The sequence below is a fragment of the Gymnogyps californianus genome, chromosome 1 (genome assembly GCF_018139145.2).
Source record: "Gymnogyps californianus isolate 813 chromosome 1, ASM1813914v2, whole genome shotgun sequence".
Taxonomy (NCBI): Eukaryota; Metazoa; Chordata; class Aves; order Accipitriformes; family Cathartidae; genus Gymnogyps; species Gymnogyps californianus.
The window spans coordinates 162,932,288-162,952,218 of record NC_059471.1 but is presented as its reverse complement, the minus strand read 5'-3'; the positions used below and the strand labels follow the sequence as shown (position 1 = coordinate 162,952,218).

Here is a 19,931-nt window from a genome sequence, read left to right as displayed (position 1 = left end):
CTACCCATGGAGCTCAGTCGCACAGCTGAGAGAGCCCCCTTGGGAGGAGGCCAGGCTGTGCCACAGCGCAGGACCCACCACTCCTGCTTTTGGACCAAGAGGCTCATGTCACATCTAGCACTTGACACACTGAAGTCAGAGCTGGGTCCTCTTGTTAATACCCTTCAAAGCCATTTCTGGGCAGATTTCCATCCCTCACAGTTCCTTTGCACCAGGCCTCACAGGCAGTTAATCATGATCTCTGGACAGAGGTATAACTGTCAATGCACATATTTCATACCCTCTCAGCCACTTAACTTCATCGGCCTTCTACCTGTCTCCTTGTGAAGGCTCTTTTGGGATTATGACTAACATACTGTGGAGGGAAAAAAAAATGGAGCCAGTCCCATAGCACCGTTCCTTGCGTTTTCTGAGCAAATCTCTGGAAAGCCATTTACATTTTGTACCACCACTGGAAGACATGAGGCTGGTGTCTCCAGTTCATTTCCAAACCAAAGAGCAAACCTGACTGGATGCCAATGGCCCTGGGCACAGTAGTATGTGAGGGTACAAGCAAGAATCTAAAAGAACACCCTGGTCATCGAGCCGACCGTGAAGCACAAAGGTCATGTACCAGTAAAACAGTTCTCTGACTGCTAACCACATAAGCAGCCCGTCCCAGCTGCCATGCCTTGGCTTCTAACCCTGAGCATCTAATAAGGAGCAGACAGGCAAACCACGTCCCCGAGGAGCAGGCTTCTGCCAGCAATTGATTAGCAGTAGCATGGACCCTGTGCGCATCCCTCGGCAAAGGGAAAACAGCAAGGACAGGTGGTGCAGGATCAAAGCATCTCCCAGGAAACGCCACATAAGCTATTGACTACCACTCTGCATCCTCCAGACCCAGTCTTTCGGAGAAGCAGAGCTGACATACAAAGCATCCTCCATCGCTGTGAAAAGCTGACTGGCCAGCTGACCTTTGCCTGTGCTGACTACAAGAGGCCATCACTGCTCTGGATGTCCCAGCAAAAGGATCCTTCCAGAGAACCATCATCTCTCTTGAAAAGCGGCGGCGATTCTGGCCTACTCGCCTGCAGGACAGCCTTTCTGGTGGCATCCGGCACGTGACTCGTTCATCTGTCAGCTTTCACCAGTGCTGGTGACCACCAAGAACACATCAAAGCGGCCGGCTGTGGGACGAGCAGGGTTGAGAGCTGGGGTATCACAGAAGGCAGTAAGGTGCCTCCCTCTCAGATGTCTGGCCTTTGAACAGTAGTTTCAATCTCCCCTTGGTCTCCAAAGGAAATTGCGCTACAGCTCGCCACCGACCGACCAAACCCATAGGCCTAAGGTAACAAAATGGCACTGCTGGCATATTCCCTTTTATCAGCGCAATGCTATCTGCCATATAATCCTCCAGGCAACAGATCTCTCAGCACAGACAAGAAGCTTGGCTCAAATCTACTGACCCAGCAAAAAGAAAAATTGAGTGGCTCCAGAAGGCACAATAGATCAGAGATAAAGAAAATGTTTCTCGGGTAATTCTGGTGATCTGGGCTGCTTTTTCCACAAATTCTTAACCAAAAGAAGCCCCGTGCATTTCTTCATCAGAGTCATGCAAACTGCTGGTCAATCCAGTGGGCATGTATGCTCCCAGGGGATTAGGAGCCAAGCAAAAAATCAAACCTGCTGCTGTTGCTGCTACACAACTGTATTTGTAAAGGCAAGACACATACCTGGCAGCCTGCTGATAACCAAGTGTGGAAATTAGTATCACATGAGGCTCTAGCAGATGAAGCCAGGCAAAAGTGCCTCAGGCTGTGGCACCACCCCTTGCTACGAAGCCAGACAATATAGTGTTAGCTATGCACCATGGCAACCAAATAAATAAAAGTCTTTGGCATGACAGCTCTCCACTTCAGGCTTTGCAGAAAGCAACAGCCCCAGCACGGCCACTTGTGTCTCCCAACTTCAGGAACCCCTCTCAGTGACACTGAAATGCTCTCTGGAGGAGCCACGTGCCTTGGGGGACTATACGAGGAGCCCAGGTTACTCAGCCACCTAACTGAGTGAGCTGTACTTAGGTGTTGGTACCCCTTATTAGAGACTTACCGTTCCTCTCCATGCTTAAATTGCTAATTCTGTGGCCAGTTTTTATGGGGGTTCTGCAGCTGGCTAGTGGAGTAGCTGAATAGCCCTTGAAAACCAGAAAAAACGAGGGCTAAAACCCCTCAGTTCCTAGGGATGTGATGGGAGGACACCCAGCTACCTAAAACAGTCTCTCCTGCTGACTGCCTCTTCAATCTGCAGCCACTGGATTTACTCCTACAGCAGCCTCTATGGGGCCAAATTTGTGGGGCCGGGTGTGAGATCCCTGGCAGGTGTTTAGCAAGCAGTGTGTCTTCATCTTCCACTTCTTGCTAAGTCTCCTGACCTGCATCATCACAGCTGCTGGGTCCCTGTATGCTGCCTGCCTCTTTTCTCCACAGCTGGATAGCCCCAGCCGCTGAGTCCAGCTGGCAGCTGACAAAACTGCAGCAAAATCCCTGGGAGCGACTTTGCTTCCGCTGACCAGAGGGCACTGGGGTGAGCGTGAATCATACGGGATGGTGGGAAGGAGGGGTCTGCTTTTACAGCACTCCTGCTAAGTTGTCTTTGCCAGGCAGCCAACTTCGAAAGCTGGAAGGACGCTGAGAAAACTCTGAGTCACGTTAGCCTGCTTGGACGGGAGAAAATAATGGCAAATGTAAACATCTCTCAACAGATATGTTAGTCCTGCCCCTGGGGTCTTCGGCAGCAAGCCAGTGTCTCATCCCAGAGCACAGCCCTCTGGCTGAGTACATGCTGATGCCAAAGCCATGGTTTGCTATTGCAAACACATGCATCTGACCAACTTGACTCTGTCTCCCTGCACAGTGCCAGTGCCAGGCTGCCAATCCCTACAGACAACTGATGGTGCCGCCAGTAGGCACTTTCTGATTGTACAAACAAGGCTGCTGCTTCGCCTCCGCACAAATTGATGCCCTGGAAGGGTGGAGGGTGCAGTCCAGCTCTGTGAGAGGCATTTGTGGGACACAACCAGACTTTGCCATTGGCCATCAGCCCTTACACTGCCCACAGGGTCCAGAAACTGTAGCTCCCTGCCCATCCCCTGACAGCTGATGTAGCAGGCGCTAGCACTTCTTTTCCTGATCCTCTGCCCCCTGCAAGCCCCAACAGCCAGAAACGAAACCCTCGCTCAGCATCCAGATCCCATGTGCTTCAGAGGACATGCTCTGACCACGCCTGCTGAACAACCTGTTCTTCCAACAGCAGCACCTCCAGACAAAGGTGAATTTGAAGGTGCAAGGCTTACAGGAAAACAGCTGTCCATCTATCTTTTTTTATCCCTAGATTATGCACAAAGAATGGCAAGACAGAGCTTTCTGGAAAATGCAGGCAGATCCACAGCAGGCAGGACAGAACCAGTCACTAGACTTCACTCTTCATGGGGCAGGGATTGCTGATATAAATCCAACTACTGCCACAAACTGCTGCGAATTCACACTTAGTTTCCTCCACTGTGGAGACGGAGGCAGCTGCCTCTGTCCCCACATGAGGCAGAAAGAGATCATAGCCAGCTCTGTCTGTAGGGACCATTCAGATCATCCAGGCTCACTTCTCATATAATACAGGCTGTAGAAACTTGTCCTCTCAGCTTCCTGAGAGGCTAGAACATATTTCTTAAGCAAGTCAGACAGCTTTGGGAACTAGAGGTCTTGGTTACTCTAGACTGCTGCTTCCCATTCCTCTCCCCCAACCATTTCAGACCACAACAGGAGAACAGGCCGCACAGGTATGTTGCTGAGCATCTCCTCAAAGATGACTCCATCTCATGCAGCATAGCCAGTACATAGGTGGACAAAGAGCCCACTGCAAGCATCAGTGCAGTCACCTGCATCTTTCCTGTTGGGCTAACCCATGCCGATCAGACCTGCTTTTCCCCAGCATCAGTGCCCTACAGCCTTCAGAACACTTCTGCTGGCCCGTAACCTAGCCAAAAAAAGCTGCTACACACCACGTGAGTGATTCAGATCCCTTTCCTATTAAACACTTCCTCCGCAGGGTGCTCACAGGCTGCACTCGGTGCTGGTCTCTGCAGAGGGACTCCTGGGTGAGAGGTCCCAAACAAAAGTGAAGCAGCCTTGCTCTGACAGTAAAGCACAGGCCAAGGGGTGGCAAGCTCAGGCTTCCACAAGGGGAAAGAAAGCTGTCAGGTGGGAACAAAAAGGTTTCACAACACTTTCCCCACCATTTTGCAGGGGAGAGAATTGCTTCTACACCTGAGAGCTTGCTAGGAGGCATGAAGTTTCTCATGTCATCAGACGGATCTTCTGAAAGTAATTAAAGAACAAAAACCACTCTGTTCTAATGGGAAAACTGCTTTAGTTCAACCTCAGGGCTGGGCTGGGAATTGTCCTCACTGGGTGGGCTCTGCTCCTACACTACAGAACACTCCCTTGGGGAAAAAAAGATAAGGCAGCGCCACTCATAACCAACAGATTGGAAGAAAGCAAACAAAGAGGTGCCCTTTGCTTATAACACAGCAGGGTTTTTTTGAAGGGTTTTTCTCTCCAGAGAAAGCTCTTGGCATCACTGGAGGGTGCAGTCAGTGGTACCTTCTCCCACACTGAGAGACTGGTGGCACAAAGAGAGGCAAAGCTTACAGCCTCCTCCTGGCAAAGCGCCACTAAGATCTCTGCCCAGCCTCAACAGCACCTGAGCTGCAAGTTCCACCCACTCCTGCGTTTAGAGCAGTCCTGTGGGTCAAGAGTGATTTCCTAGTCCTTCAAACTGCCGTATCGTCCCTTGGCCACGAGAGGGCAGCAGGACACCTTTGGTCCCCACTCTGTGTGGCCATGGTCCCTGAAGTCTCCCGATTTCACTAGCGAGGCGTCGCAGAAAGCACCATTCTCCACGCGTTGCCCTCCTTGCTCTGAGGCTTCACCCCACCACTGAACAGAGCAGATAACAACGCTGCAAAACAAGGCACAAAGCTCATCACTAGCACTGCAACCAGGAAAGCTCTCAGCTGTCCTCCTCCTCAATGGCCAGCCTGGTCCGCCTGGGACCTGTCAGGCACAGCAGTGGGAGGAAAAGACAGAAAGTGCTGGAACAGTTGGGAGCTAAACCAGGCTGCAAGCCCTAGATGCACCTTACTTACCATGCTGTTGGCTGGTTTGGTGGCATGTGCCTCCATCTGCTGCCAGTACTTCTTCGATTCCTGCACGATATCTTCGTGGGTCATTCCTGGGAACAAAAGGAGACAGGACTGAGCTACCCTGCTTTGGCCAAGAGAAGAGAGGGAGGGAGGGGTTGCAGGACTTCCTACGTTGGGGCTTAGGAACCCCTGTGTGGCTGACAGCTCCCGACAGTCCCACTGGCAATGTCAGGACATGGGTTGTGAGAGGACCCACCACAGAATGTGTTTAAGCACAGGCTAAGGAACCTCCTCTCTCCACACAAGTCAAATGAAAGAGGAAGAGTTCGGTCTCCTGGGCTCATTCAGACCTGGTGTTCTGCTCAGGCTGTCTGCAAAGGACCCAGATGCTGCTTCCAAGATGATGATTCTTGACTAGGGGTCAAGACCTTGACCAAGGCTGTCCCCCAACACCATATCAACAGATCCTACCCAAGGGCCTAAGACAATGTTTTGTTACTGTTGATCTACTGTATATTGGAGTTTTTGCCACTACCTTGGAAGACCACAGATATACCACTGAGACATCTAGCATCTCCAAGACCCCAGAAGTCTCACCTAATCCCTACTGGGATTAATTAGCCTGTTATGTGCTTCAAGTTGTGGGGGCTGCCCATCAATCAATAGGTGAAGAAAAAAGTTGAAATTCAACAGGCAAACACCAAGGGCAATCAAGTTAGCAAGGAAAGACCAGCAGTGCAAAACCAAGCAAGTAACAGCTGCTAGTACGTAACCAGCAAGGAAAGATCTGCAAGGTTTCAGGAATTAGAAATGCAACATCAGAGGACAACAAAAAGGGTTGGTCAGACATTATCTAAGGAATTAGCTCCTGACCAACTCAAGCGGTGAGGGAACAGCCCCTGCCAGCACCAACCAGCTAAATGGGCACTACAATTCTCAGAGCACTAAGCAGCAAGAGTATGTAAGAGTAGGAACTGTCTGGTCAGCATGAGGACTCTTACAAAAAAGCCATGTTATTTAAGTGCTATAAAGACCCGCGATAGCTGCCAAAACAAACTGAAGCAAGTATCTTAAAACGGCCAGCTGACTGCAACAAGTTGGGTGCTGAGGATGGCCTTGATGCAGCACCCCCAGCACAGAGAGGTTGCAAAATTGCTTGCTTTGCTTTTGCCTACAGCTTTTATTATTGAAGTGAGGTGTTCCCCAGGCATGCCACATGGACACAATCTTTGATCTGGGAGCCAGCATGTTCCAGAACTTAAGGGCCAGCAAACACAAGTTTTCATCTCGGCTTAGGCTGTGTGTAACTTGGGTAAGTCACAGCATTCCTGACCTCAGTTTCCCCATCTGTGATTTCAGCTGTCCAGGTCCCTGCCAGGCAACAATACTGCTGTTTGTACAGGGCTTGGACAGGATGAAAAGCATTCAGGGAACTTTACCATTCTTCAACATTTGCTCAGACCTCCAAAATGGCAGCTGCTGCATAGCTGGTACTACTCCCAGATCAGAGCTGTTTGTGGATTTTCTCCTTCTTAACCATTAATCCCAGAAGAAACTGTGTAGAGTTAGAAAAACTGCAACTCCCTCTTCCATGTCCAAGTATTCCAAGGCTGTACACAACGCTGATCTGTACTTTGGGGACAAAAACTATAAAGCTGGGAAAACCACAGCAAACAGTTAATGTGCTGCACTGGACCTGGCAGAGAAAGGGCCAAAGCAGCTCCCATCTTCTCTATTTTGCACACCCACACTGTGATCCTCGGGGAGCAGAACCAATGGGAGAAGCATATACTGCTCTTGTCAGAAGACTGAATTTCAAATGAAGTTCTTAGCAAGTGACTGCCTTCTTCAAGTCCCAGAAATCTGAACTAACTCAACAATATGGTCTAGAAATGTGGTGGTTGGGAAAAAAAACCCTCCCAAATATGAAAGGATGTTTTCCAATACACCAGCTCTCCAAAGCATGAACTGTCCGAAAAAGATGATCTGGGAGCCAAAAGGCCCATGTGTTGATTACTTACAACATTTCAGCATCTTTTGCAACATCATTAGTGAGGATAAAGACTCTGTGATTTCCACTGATGGAAGAAGATAGCAAGATATGTCTGTAAAAAGCCACAGTGAACAAGAAAACAGTCCTGCCTGTCCACATTGTCAGATGTTGCGAACCTTTACTCCACTACTACAATCCTTTATCCCCATGAACAAAGCCACAAGCTCTGTAAAAGCTCAAATGGCTGTGAAATGCAATAGCCCACTGGTTTCAAATGCAAGCTACTACGAATGATGCCCCTTCCTACCCTTGCCGAGCAAATGGTGCCCAAATCAAACAGTCTGCTCCAAAGCTAAAGCATTCCCAGAGAATGGTGACAACTACCTTTCATCTCTGTTTCCATAATGAGGGCTACACTTAAGAGAGGTAATAAACTACCACTCCAGGAAGGCAAACTCACAAGGAAAGCAGGCTCATATATACAGCCCTGCAGAAAAAAACAGCGTGATGTCAGCTCTCCCATTGCTGGAAAGGATGGGAATAAGCACAAGGCTCAGTGACCACCTCTGCAGCTAAACTCATGGCTTGTTTCATCTCCTCAGCTTCCCCTTTGGAAATCACTTCTTCAAGTAAAGAAGGCAAGTGTGTTGGGTTTGTGTGGCCAGGGTTTGTGTAGTGGGGGAGGGGCTACAGGGGTGGCTCCTGTGAGAAGCTGCTAGAAGCTTCCCCGGCTCTAAGTCGGATCCGCTGCTGGCCAAGGCCGAGCCCATCAGCAAGGGTGGTAGCGCCTCTGGGATAGCATATTTAAGAAGGGGAAAAAGACTGCTGAAAAAAAACCTGCCGCGAAGAGAGGAGCGTGATGTGAGAGGAACAGCCATGCAGACACCGAGGTCAATGCAGAAGGAGAGGGAGGAGGTGCACTGGAGCAGAGATTCCCCTGCAGCCCATGGAGGTTAACGGTGGAGCAGAGATTCCCCTGCAGCCATGGAGGACCCCATGCCAGAGCAGGTGGCTGGGCCCGGAGAAGGCCGTGACTCTGTGGGAGAGCCCACACTGGAGCAGTTCATGGAGGACTGCAGCCTGTGGGAAGGACTCACATTGGAGAAGCTCATGAAGGGCCGACCCCCGTGGGAAGGGACTCCATGCTGGAGCAGGGCAAGAGCGTGAGGAGTCCTCCCCCCGAGGAGGAAGGAGCGGCAGAAACAACGTGTGATGAACTGACCGCAACCCCCATTCCCATCCCCCTGCACTGCTGGGGGGAGGAGGTAGAGGAATCGTGAGCAAAGCTGAGCCCGGGAAGAAGGGAGGGGTGGGGGGAAGGTGTGTTTTTAAGATATGGCTCTGTTTCTCATTATCCTACTCTGATTTGATTGGTAACAGATTAAATTGATTTATTTTTCCCCAAATCGAATCTGTGACCATAACTGGTGAGTGATCCCTCCCTGTCCTTGTCTCGACTCAGGAGCCTTTCGTTGTATTTTCTCCTCCCCATCCCACCAGGGGGGAGGAGTGAGCGAGCGGCTGCTTGCTGCTTTGTTGCTGGCTGGGCCTAAACCACGACAGCAAGAAGCAAAAATCAATCTAACCATTTCTTCTACAGGCTGAAGAGGAAGGAATAGGGAGGGAAGGAAGGAGGGAGCAAAGAAACTTTTTCTAAAAAAGAAAACACAAACAAAAATAAACCAACTATGGGGTGGAGAAAAGAGCAAGGTGCTTGAATATTAGAGTGCCCAGAGTACTACAGGCAGTATCATAGGCATGTAGGGCAGCAATGGTGGCCTACGGCTCACAGGCAACATGCTGTCTTAGAAACTCTGGTGTTGTAATTTTTTAATTTCCTGTGGCCACAAGTAAGTGAGGCCAAACGGGAAGAATAAAAGATGGCATTTGCCACAGTGTGCTACTTGTTCATCGCTGTTCCTCATAAGCCAAGCCAAGGCCAAGGACTGCACTGAACAACAGTGACAGGCGCTTGAACAATAACTTAAAGAAGTTGCCCCCAACTACATCAAAGAATGGTGAGAAACATCCATAACGTGTTTCCTCTCTGAAGTACTCCCACTAGCAGGCTGGGTCCTGCACTAAACAAGACCTTGTGGTGAAAAAAGATGGAGGTAGCATTGTGGGTGAACCAGCATCTACTCAGTTAACAGGAGAGCAGCAAGAGAAACCCTCCAACGTGTCAGAGAGAGAGAGAGAGCACTGAAAGTGCCAGATGTGGCAGTGTCATTATATGAGTGACCTGAATATAATTTCTGCAATAGCCTCTTCAGAGGCATGTCATCAAAGCCTTTTTGGGAAACACCAAGTATCTTGTCATTTCCCACTGTTGGTGAATTTGTTTAGAGAAACTGGAGATGCACAGCCTTCCTTTATATAACTGTGTTGTCACCTGCACATGCTGCCATTCTCACTACAACAGATGCTCACTCAGGGACCCAATTGCTATTTAGGGTCTTGCACAGGATTTAAGCACCAGAACACCTCTGGGGATTCAGCCCTACCTAATAATCATTTCAGCTTATGCAGCTGGTCCCAAGGGAAAGGCTTCCTGGTCTGCAAATTACAGTAGCACATGTAAAGGGACAAGGGCCAAATCATCTCACAGAACACCTTGGCCCTCTTTTCTGTGTTCCTGAGGAGACAGAGTAAGTATATGCACAAGTGAGTGATAACTTCTCAGTACTCCCAAATCACCCTCTTCCCCTCTTAACTGGTCCCGGGTACACACTGGAGGAAACTTAGGTGTACACATCACCGTCCCTGCACCAAGTCACACTCACCTGAATATTGCTGCAGCAGCCAGACCTTGAGCTCGATGAAACTATGAGCGAAGTGGCAGCTGTCCTCGCGCAGGCAGCCATAACGCACCTCATGTCGGCACACGTCAAACTGGAAGTGCTCCTGGAACTGGCGGATCTTGGAGTATTTCAAGGAGGTGGAACGCACGATGTGGACCAGACACCTGCAGGCAGGCCAGAGAAATATGAAGCACCAGAGGATCAAATCTTCACCCCCTCCTCCTTACATGTGACTTTCAGACATTTGACTAGGCAGGCAAAGGACACAGAAAATCAACTCTGGGAGAGGCAGACTCCCACTTGGAAAACCAAACCCCTGCCCTCCCACCCTATCAACCCAAGGTAGGTATTTTCAATCTCCTCAGCCCATGGGTGATGCTCTGCTTAAGTTCAGAGATCAGACACATTTCAAAATATGCAGCAAAGATACCAACTCCTCTGCCTCAGCAAGTCCCTAAGTCTCAGGTTGCCAGGAACCAGAAGGAGTTGTATTACTGTGTACTTGACATGTTTCTTATACTTGTTTTCCTAAACATTCATTACCAGCCAGTCAGAAGCAGGATCCTGAGCTAGAGGATCTTTGGTTTGACCTTTATGTAAAGGCCAAACTGAAAAGCAATTTAAGTCAATGGAAAACTTGGGCTGACTCCAAAGGACTTTGCTGATGCCTGAAATCCCTCAGCACCAGGAGCAAATATGCAGGGTGAAGCACACAGTGCTTTGAGCTGCCCTGTGATTGGAACCCACAGGGACGAAAGAAAGAAAGAGACCAGGGCCCTGGAGTTAAAACTGGCTGGACTTGCGAGAGATCGCTTCCATCAGCACAAAAAATGTTCACTCACTTGTTGTCATGGAAGCTGTGTTTGGCAGAAAGGTTGGAGCAGACAGATGGTGTGTCCTTGGTCCCTTTGCTGATAATCCGGGGTTTGCTATCAAAGCAGATCTGAGAAGAGAAGAATTAGCATGCTGGGAAAATCTTAGAGAGCAGTGAACCAGAGCCACTTCACTTGGAAGGGGAAGAAGAACCAGAGCCAGCCTATTCTAAAGTTCGAAGTTAGAAGAAGCCCGGTGAAAACTTTGTGGTAGGGTTTTAAAATAAAGCAAGGGAATTTTTGGAAAAGCTTCCGGACAACATTTTTTGGCTTACTCTCAAAAGTATTTTCCATTGTGGTTGGAAAAATTTTAGGCAGAGCCACATATTCTTTCCCAGTTAGCCAACAGAGCAAGAACAAGGGGGAAACGATGGGGACAAATAAAAGAACAGCCAGTTCACAGCAAAGAACATGTCCCTTTACATGTACCGCTGCCAGCATGGGGAACTCTCTGCTGCAGGGCATCAAGATGGTATGAGCCAATCCTTAACTGACCAACTCAGTGGCTCAGCACAGACATCAAGTGGGAATTTGTTGCATTACGGGGTTCTGACTTCTAAAGTAGCTGGGGCTAAATTACGATTCAAAGCAACATCTCAAGACAGAGGAAGAGACAGGTGATCCCATGAGGCTGTGTGCACCTGGTTCAGCTGCAGGGCTAAGGAGGAAAGCTACCTCTCCTTTCTCCAACACAGCTGAATCCACTGCTCACTGCCCTTCTGGGAGCAGGGCACTGGCTGGGACATAAAGAATCATAGAATTGTTTAGGTTGGAAAAGACCTCTAAGATCATTGAGTCCAACCGCAAACCTAACACTGCCAAGTCCACCACTAAACCGTGTCCCTAAGCGCCACATCTACACATCTTTTAAATACCTCCAGGGATGGTGACTCAACCACTTCCCTGGGCAGCCTCTTCCAATGCTTGACAACCCTTTTGGTGAAGAAATTTTTCCTAATATCCAATCTAAACCTCCCCTGGCACAACTTGAGGCCATTTCCTCTTGTCCTATCGCTCACTACTTCGGAGAAGGGACCAACACCCAGCTGGCTACAACCTCCTTTCAGGTGGTTGTAGAGAGAGATAAGGTCTCCCCTCAGCCTCCTTTTCTCCAGGCTAAACAACCCCAGTTCCCTCAGCGGCTCCTCATAAGACTTGTTCTCTAGACTCTTCACCAGCTTCGTTGCCCTTCTTTGGACACGCTCCAGCACCTCAGTGTCTTTCTTGTAGTGAGGGGCCCAAAACTGAACACAGTATTCAAGGTGCGGCCTCACCAGTGCCGAGTACAGGGGGACGATCGCTTTCCCTAGTCCTGCTGGCCACACTATTTCTGATACAAGCCAGGATGCTATTGGCCTTCTTGGCCACCTGGGCACACTACTGGCTCATATTCAGCCAGCTGTCAACCAACACCCCCAGGTCCTTTTCCGCCAGGCAGCTTTCCAGCCACTCTTCCCCAAGCCTGTAGCGTTGCATGGGGTTGTTGTGACCCAAGTGCAGGACCTGGCACTTAGCCTTGTTGAACCTCATACGGTTGGCCTTGGCCCATTGATCCAGCCTGTCCAGATCCCTCTGTAGAGCCTTCCTTCCCTCGAGCAGACCAACACTGCCACCCAACTTGGTGTTGTCTGCAAACTTACTGAGGGTGCACTCGATCCCCTCGTCCAGATCATTGATAAAGATATTAAACAGAACCGTCCCCAATACTGATCCCTGGGGAACACCACTCGTGACCGGCTGCCAACTGGATTTAACTCCATTCACCACCACTCTTTGGGCACAGCCATCCAGACAGTTTTTTGCCCAGTGAAGAGTACACCTGTCCAGGCCATGAGCAGCCAGTTTCTCCAGGAGAATGCTGGGGGAAACAGTGTCAAAGTCTAGGTAGACAACATGCACAGCCTTTCCCTCCTCCACTAAGCGGGTCACCTTGTCACAGAAGGAGATCAGGTTAGTCAAGCAGGACCTGCCTTTCATAAACCCATGCTGACTGGGCCTGATCACCTGGTTGTCCCACATGTGCCACGCGATGGCACTCAAGATGATCTGCTCCATAACATTCCCCAGCACCGAGGTCAGACTGACAAGCCTGTAGTTCCCCGGATCCTCCTTCTGGCCCTTCTTGTAGATGGGCATCACATTTGCTAACCTCCAGTCACCTGGGACCTCCTCGGTTAGCCAGGACTGCTGATAAATGGTGGAAAGTGGCTTGGTGAGCACTTCCACCAGCTCCCTCAGCACCCTTGGGTGGATCCCATCTGGCCTCATAGACTTGTGCGTGGCAGGTCGCTAACCATTTCCCCTTGGATCATGGGGGCTTCATTCTGCTCCCCGTCCCTGTCTTCCAGCTCAGGGGGCTGGGTATCCAGAGAACAACTGGTCTCACTATTAAGGACTGAGGCAAAGAAGGCATTAAGTACCTCAGCCTTTTCCTCATCCTTTGTCACTATGTTTCCCCCACACATCCAATAAAGGATGGAGATTCTCCTTAACCCTCCTTTTGTTGCTAATGTATTTATAGAAACATTTTTTATTGTCTTTTACGGCAGTAGCCAGATTAAGTTCTAGTTGGGCTTTGGCCTTTCTAATTTTCTCCCTGCATAACCTCACGACATCCTTGTAGTCCTCCTGAGTTGCCTGCCCCTTCTTCCAAAGGTCATAAACTCTCCTTTTTTTCCTGAGTTCCAGCCAAAGCTCTTTGTTCAGCCAGGCCAGTCTTCTTCCCCATCAGCTCATCTTTCGGCACATGGGGACGGCCTGCTCCTGTGCCTTTAAGATCTCCTTCTTGAAGAATGTCCAGCCTTCCTGGACTCCTTTGCCCTTCAGGACTGCCTCCCAAGGGACTCTGTCAATCAGGCTCCTAAACAGGCCAAAGTCTGCCCTCCGGAAGCCCAAGGTGGCAGTTCTGCTGACCCCCCTCCTTACTTCTCCAAGAATCGAAAACTTTAGCATTTTGTGATTGCTATGCCCAAGACGGCCTCCAACCATCACATCACCCACCAGTCCCTCTCTGTTCACGAACAACAGGCCCAGCGGGGCGCGTTCCGTAGTTGGCTCACTCACCAGCTGTGTTAGGAAGTTCTTCCACACACTCCAGGAACCTCCTAGACTGTTTCGTCTCCACTGTATTATATTTCCAGCAGACATCTGGTGAGTTGAAGTCCCTCACGAGAACAAGGGCTAGCGATTGTGAGACTTCTCCCAGCTGCTTATAGAATATTTCATCTGCCTCTTCATCCTAGTTGGGTGGTCTATAACAGACTCCCACCATGATATCTGCCTTGCTGGCCTTCCCCCTGGTTCTTACCCATAAACACTGAACCCTATCATCACCATCCTTAAGCTCTAGACAGTCAAAACACTCCCTAACATACAGGGCTACCCCACTGCCTCTCCTGCCTTGCCTGTCCCTTCTGAAAAGTTTATAGCCATCCATTGCAGCACTCCAGTTGTGTGAATCATCCCATCATGTTTCCGTGATGGCAACTATCAACGTATCAATGGTCCAGATACATACTGAGGAGATGATGAAGGGTGCCTGCTCCCTCCCGCCAGCTCTGTACCTCACAGAGGAAGGTGAAGATGCCCTGATGTTCCTTGAGGAGCTTGGCAATGGTGAGGCTGCTCTGCTTGATCCCACCTAGCGGGTCAAAGAGGAGGTCACGGTTGAGGGTCCCCTTCCTTTCCTCCGTCCACACGTCGATCTCTTCCTGGTGGTACGCGAAGGTGCAGTTATCCCCGTACTTACAGTCCTGCTTGTTAAGCATATCTACAAAGCAACAAACAGCACACACCACCACACAGGGAGGGCGGCCCAGTCAGAAACTAAACTCTCTCTCGTCTCCTCCCCCTGCCCACACCTCACAAGGAGCTGAAAGCAAGAAAATACAGAGTTAACAAAAAAAGAAAAGACATTTCCCCCCAAGTTTGTCTATACCAAGACATTCAGGAAAGTTAATGCAAACTACTGAATAGTGACAATCTCAAGCAATGCCTTATGTTGTGGAAACTGTCTCAAAATGGAGGCCTGCTTTAATTGAGTGCCGGGCCAGGGACAGACTACGATTTAACCAACCCCTTTTAAAGCCAATTCAGATGAAGTTCTCCTAGCAGCCCAGCACTAAGGGGCCCTGTTATCTTGGCTCGTGCAATCTCCCCATCTCATTAGGTACTTTGTAATGACACTGCCTCAGGGACCAGTCCGGCCACATTGCCTGCACATAAGGAGGGATGGGCTGGAGCAAAGGAGCAGGCAAAGAGAGCTTTTCCCTAGGCAGAACCACAGGCCTGCCATGGGGCTGCTGGGTGGAGTGGGACTAATGCAGGCACATGTACAGGAGGCAGGTTCTCAGCAAAGCCCATGTCAACAGGGCAGCTCTGAGTGCTTGGCTGTGCACAGCACCTCACTATGCCCTTGCAACTCTTCTGCTCCACCACTTTAAAAGCTGCCTGCTCTCCACAGCATGGGAGCTCATTGCCTTTCATTGTACTGAGCCTCCCAGTTCATGGGCTACTGATGGGATAGGAAAACCCCAGAGACAGCAGGTGATACCAACTGGAAGTCACCTCCCAACTTCCCCTGGCACGCACCGTACCGCCCCTTCCCAGCCACTGACAGCCCTATCCCCTCCAGATCACCTTTGCACAGATAATAGGATCCTACAAAGTTGGTTTTGGTTGGGCGAGGACGGATCCTCTTCCAGGTCTTGTCTTCCGAGTTCTTCAGCCTGCCCAGCAGGATGTCCCGCTTGCACTTGTGCTCCAAGCCTTCCCGATAGGTGTAATCGCCAGCCTTGGGCCCTGCAGGATAGAATAACCCCATCAGCCTGGGGAAAGGCAAACCCTAGCCCAGGCCAGCACTGTGGGTGGCAGAGCAAACGCATCACCTGTTTTGGGGTAGCAGATATGACAGGCTTGTTTGAAGACGTGAGTAGATGCCAGGGGGTTCTTCACCAGCAGGGCTGTGTTGGGCATTACTGGTTCTGGCTGGGACAGCAGGTGCTCGGTGACCTTGGGCACAGCTGAGTGACTCACTCCACCAAGGCTGACCTGAGTGAAAACACACATACCTCTCTTCTCAGCTCTGCAACCACATGGGTAAGAAATCTCTCTAAACCCTTGCCCCATTCCAGTCTCTCAAAAACCTTCCTCATTTTCTCTCTGATCAAAATGTTCACATCTGAAACTACATTTCCAAAAGAGCTGCACGCAACCTTTTCAAAGATAACAAACAGTGTGGTATGTTCGCTTCAAAGACAGGCCTCTTTCTCTCTTGGTGAGGGACCTCAGTGTTCTATCATGAGCCACAGAACAAAATGCTCCCCTCACTCCTTCCCATTCCTTCCATCATGACCAACTCTGCATTTGAAGACTCTCAAATCAACCCTATCCCAACCTGGAAAAAAACCAAACCACTAATCAGTGAGTCTTCAGGGAGCAGATTAACCTGAGGACAGAGACTTGGCTCTGCATTGAAGTAACAGGGATAGCAGGATGCTAGGAACTTAAGAATAATTCTTGTTCCAAGCTTGCTAACTATAGATAATTCTCCCCTCTTCCTCCAAGACTGGAGACATGGGACAGGGGCAGGACAGTGTATCTGGAAAAGCCTCCTGACAGGGGCAGAGAGGAGCAAAGAACCTCACTAGTTTTAAGACGAAGCTGGCTTACTCCGCTCCATCCTTCAGTGTTATGTGGCTGCCAGATATAGTGGGACACCAGCCTCCATGATCTCCTGTTGAGCCTACAACCTAGGTCACACCATGTTTACCTTGGCAATATGCAGAGTTGCAGACAAAAATGAAGATGGAACAAACATTTTCCTACTGACTCTGGGGAAATCTTTACCTGCCTTGCCTCAACATGGGAGGCAACATTCACTGGGGCAGGTTAAGAAGAGGGGCCCAAATTACCTACATCACCCAAGTCACTACTACCTTGGCTCCAGAGCACCTTGGGACATCAGCACGGAGGAGAGGCTCACTCACCACAGGGGATGGTTTTTGACTGCCAGGTGGGTGTCGCAGTTCCTGAGGGCTAGTTTCTTCTGGGCAAAAGAAGGGGGAAAAGCCCCACAAAACAAAAACAATCATTTCACTTTCAGAGGCAGTTCTGCTCACAAAAAGACAAACAAATGTTTATTAAATCCATTTGCTTTATTTATTTCATAACATTTTAGTACTTTTTCCCCAAACCACCTATCTAAGTCTTGGAAAAACTCCAGGAAAGGCCTTCTTGTTCCCCAAACCCTACTGAACCCAACTCTATGTTGCTGAGCGCTGGCATTCCCAAGGTGGCAACTCCAAGGTAGCCCAATGCTTAGGTGAATCTGAGTGTTGAAGTGCTGACTGGACAACCTCTGCTCTTCTCAAAATACTTGTGCTGTAATACTGGGGACAAGTTAGCCAAGAACTCTTTGCCCACCATCCTCCACAGCTTTGCTCCTTGTGACATGAGAGTGCAGTGCCCCATTCAACAGGACACTCACTGCCCTGAATCCAGAGATGGGAGAGACCCATCTTGGCCTCTACCATTCTGCCCAGCGCAACAAGGTCCTATATCATCTAAAACAGTCACCAGGATTTTGCTCATTTGATCCAAAATGTCAAAGCGTCATTGGGGAGGGTGGAGGAATCACGTTATAGCCTAGCAAATTCTGCCAAGGGAGGTGTCCTGGACACCAAGCCAGGTTTAAATCTCATCACTCATCGTTATACATCTTTGTGTTCCTTTCTCCTCTGAGATTTCACACTATGCACATACTGGTTATGTGGGATTACACACACCTACAGCCTTTCTCATTACCCCTGAGCTAGACATATTCCGCTGCTCTGTCCAAGACATTCTCCATTTGTACTCCCATTCTGTAGCATCGGCAGACACAGCTATACAACAGATGTCCTCAGCACTGAAGGAAATAATTTCGGCATGCATTCAGAGGTAAAGCAGCACAAAACCCCATCAGCCCCGCACCTACCAATGGCAAAGGAATCCAAGGCATCCAGCGACCCTCTGCTTGTCCCAAAGGAGTCCAGGGCATCAAGCCGTGAGTCTGTGTAGGGGAGCAGATCCAGGGAATCCAGCGAATGTAAGGTGGAGCCGCCACTTCCTCCTGGCGGGGCCTCAAAGGCATCCAGGACAGAGGAGGAGGAGAGCTGCTTGGTGGGATCCATCACCAGGCCAAAGGAGGCAGGTGGCAGTGGGGTGGAGACAGGGATGCTGGCTGTCACGACTGGGGGCAGCAGTGGAGTTCCCCCCGGAAACACAGGGATCAGCTGAGGCATCTCCGTTGGCAGGTTGGCAGGAATGGTGCCCTGGACCAGAGACTTTGGGGAATTGGGAAGGGGGAGGATAAACAGCAAATTAGGAATGAAGAGCAGAGACTGAGTGAACACAGAGAGCAACAGGCTCCCACTCAAGTGCGTGTTGTATTATCTGCAGCAAAAGGATACCCAGCAGCTCCATCTGCCTGCAGACTTCCCACAGAACTTCCAATCTATCTACACTGCACACAGTCTGGACCAAGGTCCCTGAGGAGGTGTTGGGCTACCTAAGCTCATCAGTCTGCAAGGCAGAGCCCTGCGCTGGGCACTTAAACCAGCTCCAGTCGAGAAACAGTGCAGCTGAGTACACACAGTGTCAAGGTCAGGGTAACGACCATTACTCGCGGTACCTCTCATCAGAGCTTTTTGGCTCAAGAGGTGTCCTGCATGAATATGATTATATTGCTTCCAGACCCAAGTTGGCTTGCATAACATCAGCAACACTGGCAACTAAAATCCAACATAAGTATGAATACAGATTACCTCTACAGCTCCCAGACCTGTTCAAAGAGCTTAGGCTGAATGCAGCCTGCACAAAATACAACGAGATTAGAGCATGCCCACTGTATAAAATACATCCATCATTCCTGCTTCAGCACACTCATTTCTACCCTCAGGCCTGCTTCAACTCCATGGACACCAGAGGCCAGGGGGAAGATGATGGCAGGGGAAGGCTATCCTGGGTACCTTTTGAGGGGCAGCTCCATGAAGTTGCACACAGCAAAGCAGGCTTGGAGGCAGGCTCTTTAGATACTCACAAGCCGGTTGCAGAAATAAAGGAAGGAATGAATGAGTTTTGCCAGAGGAAGAGCTAGGAGGAAAGAGTGACAGAAAGAGAGAGAGAGAGGCAGCACGCATATCCACATGCTCCAAGGACCTATTTGGAACAAGAAGCAGGGGACCCATGCAGCGCCCACTCTTACTAGAGGGTATGGTGACCCTTCGGCGAGGGAGTCCAGGAGGGAGTCCAGTTCTTCCCCAATGATGTCCCCATCTGTGAAGTCCTCCACACTCTCAGGCACTGGCAGGGACACGCAGTCTGGAGACGGGAGCAAGCTGGCAGCAGGGAGCGAGGTAGGCAAGCCCTTTGCATCTGAGTCAGAGGGCAGAGGGGCCAGCCCCTCGCTCACAGGGATGGAGGTGGCCACAGGAGCTGGGAGGCACTGCAGGTCCATAGAGCAGTCTGTGATGAGGAAGAAACAGAGCCAGTCACCCAGGAGAGCCTCTTGCAGGGGGCAAGCAGAGCACAGCCTGGCAAAACCAATATTGTACAACTCCATCAAATCACGAAAACCAAGTATGCCAATTTTCCGAGAGGGGGGGGGCTCTGGTCTGAAGCATTCTTGCCCTTTCATTTTTGTTCCCAGTCTCCAATAGCTCACCGATAGCTGAAATACACTCTAAGTGCCAGTGCCCAGACTGACCGTCAGGATTTGGCAAGCATGTACAGTAACCAGGAACAACACAAAACCTGTGGCTGAGCAGTTACTGAATTCACTGTGGCCAGGACTAAAGGCCAAAGGCACATAATCCAATTTCTCTGTAACCCACCACCCGGTGTTTTTTTTAATGTTCCTCACTAATGCATTTCCAGAAATCACTGCCTTCTCTACTCCTTGGAGCTTCGATATTCCAGCTGAAAGCTTGCTTACTCGCACACCCTCTCTAAAACCTCAGGCATCCCAAATGGCAGAAGACAAAAAACACAAGGTCCTGCTGGGAAGAGTCAGAGATCGGATGCTTAGACCAGGTTGTGCTAACAAT

General features: G+C 49.9%; 1 protein-coding gene across 3 annotated transcripts in view; it reads right to left on the bottom strand.

Annotated features, from left to right (window-relative positions):
• The window catches only part of ZC3H7B (zinc finger CCCH-type containing 7B), a 48,040-nt gene that overhangs the window by 7,920 nt on the left and 20,189 nt on the right, over nucleotides 1-19,931 (bottom strand). For 2 of the 3 annotated variants that reach the window (XM_050892492.1, XM_050892499.1), the window contains exons 9-17: nucleotides 19,091-19,350; nucleotides 17,822-18,170; nucleotides 16,833-16,891; nucleotides 15,732-15,894; nucleotides 15,484-15,645; nucleotides 14,409-14,614; nucleotides 10,816-10,916; nucleotides 9,956-10,137; nucleotides 5,183-5,268 (exon numbers count right to left, since the gene is read on the bottom strand). In XM_050892492.1, coding sequence (XP_050748449.1) covers nucleotides 5,183-5,268; nucleotides 9,956-10,137; nucleotides 10,816-10,916; nucleotides 14,409-14,614; nucleotides 15,484-15,645; nucleotides 15,732-15,894; nucleotides 16,833-16,891; nucleotides 17,822-18,170; nucleotides 19,091-19,350 — 1,568 coding nt within the window. The remainder of the gene's footprint in view (nucleotides 1-5,182; nucleotides 5,269-9,955; nucleotides 10,138-10,815; nucleotides 10,917-14,408; nucleotides 14,615-15,483; nucleotides 15,646-15,731; nucleotides 15,895-16,832; nucleotides 16,892-17,821; nucleotides 18,171-19,090; nucleotides 19,351-19,931) is intronic. The other variant, XM_050892506.1, reaches the window with a different exon arrangement.